The sequence below is a fragment of the Wasmannia auropunctata genome, unplaced genomic scaffold (assembly GCF_000956235.1).
Source record: "Wasmannia auropunctata unplaced genomic scaffold, wasmannia.A_1.0 LD284194.1, whole genome shotgun sequence".
In the NCBI taxonomy this organism is placed as follows: domain Eukaryota; kingdom Metazoa; phylum Arthropoda; class Insecta; order Hymenoptera; family Formicidae; genus Wasmannia; species Wasmannia auropunctata.
In genome coordinates, this window is record NW_012078696.1 from 1 (window position 1) to 2,752 (window position 2,752).

Consider the following 2,752-nt stretch of genomic DNA (forward strand, 5'->3'; position numbering starts at 1 on the left):
GCCCCACCTCCGGTTAACAACGAACAGCTCATTCGTTCAAGAGATGCGTACCGCAGCTTCTGCCGGTTGCTTGCTTCGGCTAACTCGAAATCGAACGGCATGAACACAATATTTTTCAAAATTTCGCTTTTTTAAAAAATTTGCAAATAAAATTTCACTCTCTTAAATTTATTATTTGATTAAAAAGTGAGTTTTTTGGGATTCAAGCAAATAATAGACATAGAATTTTCACTCTAGATGTTCTACCGCCGAGAACAATGGGGCGTGCAATTTATCTTGTAAGTCTATGCATTACACCAACTGGCCCCGACTAATTTGTGAGAACTACTTTGTGTACAGTCGTGGACACATTGGTTGCGACACATTCTTTTTTATAGATTTCAAAATGCACTAATATTTTGCAAATGCGGACCACGATTGGTGTTATACTGTCTCTAGACTAAAGATAGATATCTAAAGTAGATAGATATCTATAGTACATCGTGGTTCGCATTTGCAAAATATTAGTTATCTATAAAGTATATATTATGTATATTGAATATATATTAGAGACCTATAAAAAAAAGTATCGCAACCGATGTGTCCACGACTGTACACTATCAATATATATTGTGCGACATACCAAACGAACACGCGGCACTAGCGGAGGGACTACATTATTCGACCAGCTAAACACACAATATCCGAAATGTGCAATCAGTGCATCCCAGCCGAAATGGCTACCCTTTTTAACTTTTGTCCTCAACAAATTCCGCGTGCCTCTCTATTCCTTCCTCAAATTTGTCGTATTCTACTCTCATCGCATATGCACGTATTTATTGATCGCAATTTCTTTTGGAGATATACAAATACTAACGCATGCGGAGAACCAGGAGCTATATTCAAATAAGATTTTGCATCCCTATTGCGGTTTGGAAATTGTATTATTCTTTGCGTCCGTATAATATATATATATATATATACATATATATATATATATATACATATATGTTAGATTCTGAACGTAATTGCTTAAACGAGCAAAATTTTGTCTAATTTCCCTATATTTTTAACCAATTAATTTAAAAAAATATAACGCAATTATGTAAATATGACTATTATAGCATTAGATGTAACATACTTTGTGAAAATTGAATAATAATTTATCAATATTAATTTTTATTTAAAAAAAAATTTATTTTGCGAAATTAATGAAAAGAATAAGCAAAATAAATTTATGTTATTACTAATTAAAATCCATAAAAAGGTCGAAACATTGTAAAAGAGATCTAAGAATATAATTTAAGTGTATATATATTGATATATATATTGATATATATATTATCAATATATATATATTGATATATATATATTGATTAATACATTAATCAATAAAACATACCTTTCTCTCTATTTTTCTCTTTTTGTCACTTTACAAAAACTGAAAAAGAACTTAAAGGAAATTTCTTTAAGCAATATAAATTGAACTCGTGTTTCTAAATAATTATATAATATAATTTTTCTTTTACTTGCATTTATCGATATTTCTTAATGCATAATAAATGTATAAATTTTATGGAAATAATTCGGAAAAGGGAATTTTTGAGACCAATCTATTGCAAAGAGCAGACACCCATGGATCCACTACCTCCGTTACAAGTGGCAACATCGCTCGATATAACGGCGGCCAAAATTCATTTACAAAAGTTATGGCAAAATCATCTAAAAATAAAAATTAACACTTAATAATATAATTAAAAAAACAAGTTATATATGTATAGGTAATTATAATAGAAACTATAATCATAAATATAATTATATTTACAAAAATAACTATTTTTTGATAGCTTCTGTTTAAAAAACTAAGCAAAATAAATAAAAACATTAAAATAAAAGATAATAAAATATTTTACTTTGTTAAGTAAGATGCATCTAGCTCCCTTTCTTTTTTTAAGTCATCAGTAATTGACTTGATTATTTATCATTCATAATATAACATACATCGCAGAAAAAAATTTTAATGCATTGTTTATATATTTACAAGATTTCTGAAGAAATTTTTTTAAAAAATAGGTACTTGAAAATAAGATTTTAATAAATAAGAAAAAATTTTAATTCCATATATTTTTTTAATTTACAATATTAAAATTACAGATGTACAGGGTAATATATATGTATCAAATTAAATTTAATATATATACATATACATGCATAAATTACAGATTATTAGTTTTTCATAATTATTTTAGACCTTCTATCAAAGTGACAAGATTTATAAGTAAATGATGAATTAATCGTCTTTTCTCAGATAATTTGATACATATTAGATAAAGCAGTAAAGAATAAAAATCTGAATAAGTTTAATAACTTACTAAGCTCTTTGTTGCCTTGGAAAAATTCAAAATACACTTTAAGTTTTTTAACTGATGGAAGCATATGGAAATGTTCCACAATCATTGTGTCATTTATTACATGCCCAGTTAGACTCCACGTTGTTATGATTTCGTCACCAGTTAAATTAAAAGGACCTGTTACATATATTATAATATAATTACGTAAACATATTCAAAAATATTTTTGAATAAAATAACAAAAGTCTTTATAACTATATTATTATTTTAAGAACAATCAAATAATAAAAAAGTATAATATTTATAGTACTTATAAATTTTATAAAGACATATTTTAGATTATGCAAAGATAGGTATAATATTCGTATTGTACAATAGACAAATATTATTTTATTTATGTATTATCATTCATCATTAAGAGG

General features: G+C 26.2%; 1 protein-coding gene across 1 annotated transcript; it reads right to left on the bottom strand.

Moving 5' to 3' along the window:
* Positions 1-1,340: 1,340 nt before the first annotated feature.
* Positions 1,341-2,507, bottom strand: LOC105461559 (the record flags this gene model as incomplete). The annotated part of the gene is made up of 2 exons (XM_011708061.1): positions 1,341-1,701; positions 2,352-2,507. Coding segments are annotated over 2 exons (305 nt in total), but the record flags the coding sequence as incomplete, so codon positions are not given.
* Positions 2,508-2,752: the final 245 nt, after the last annotated feature.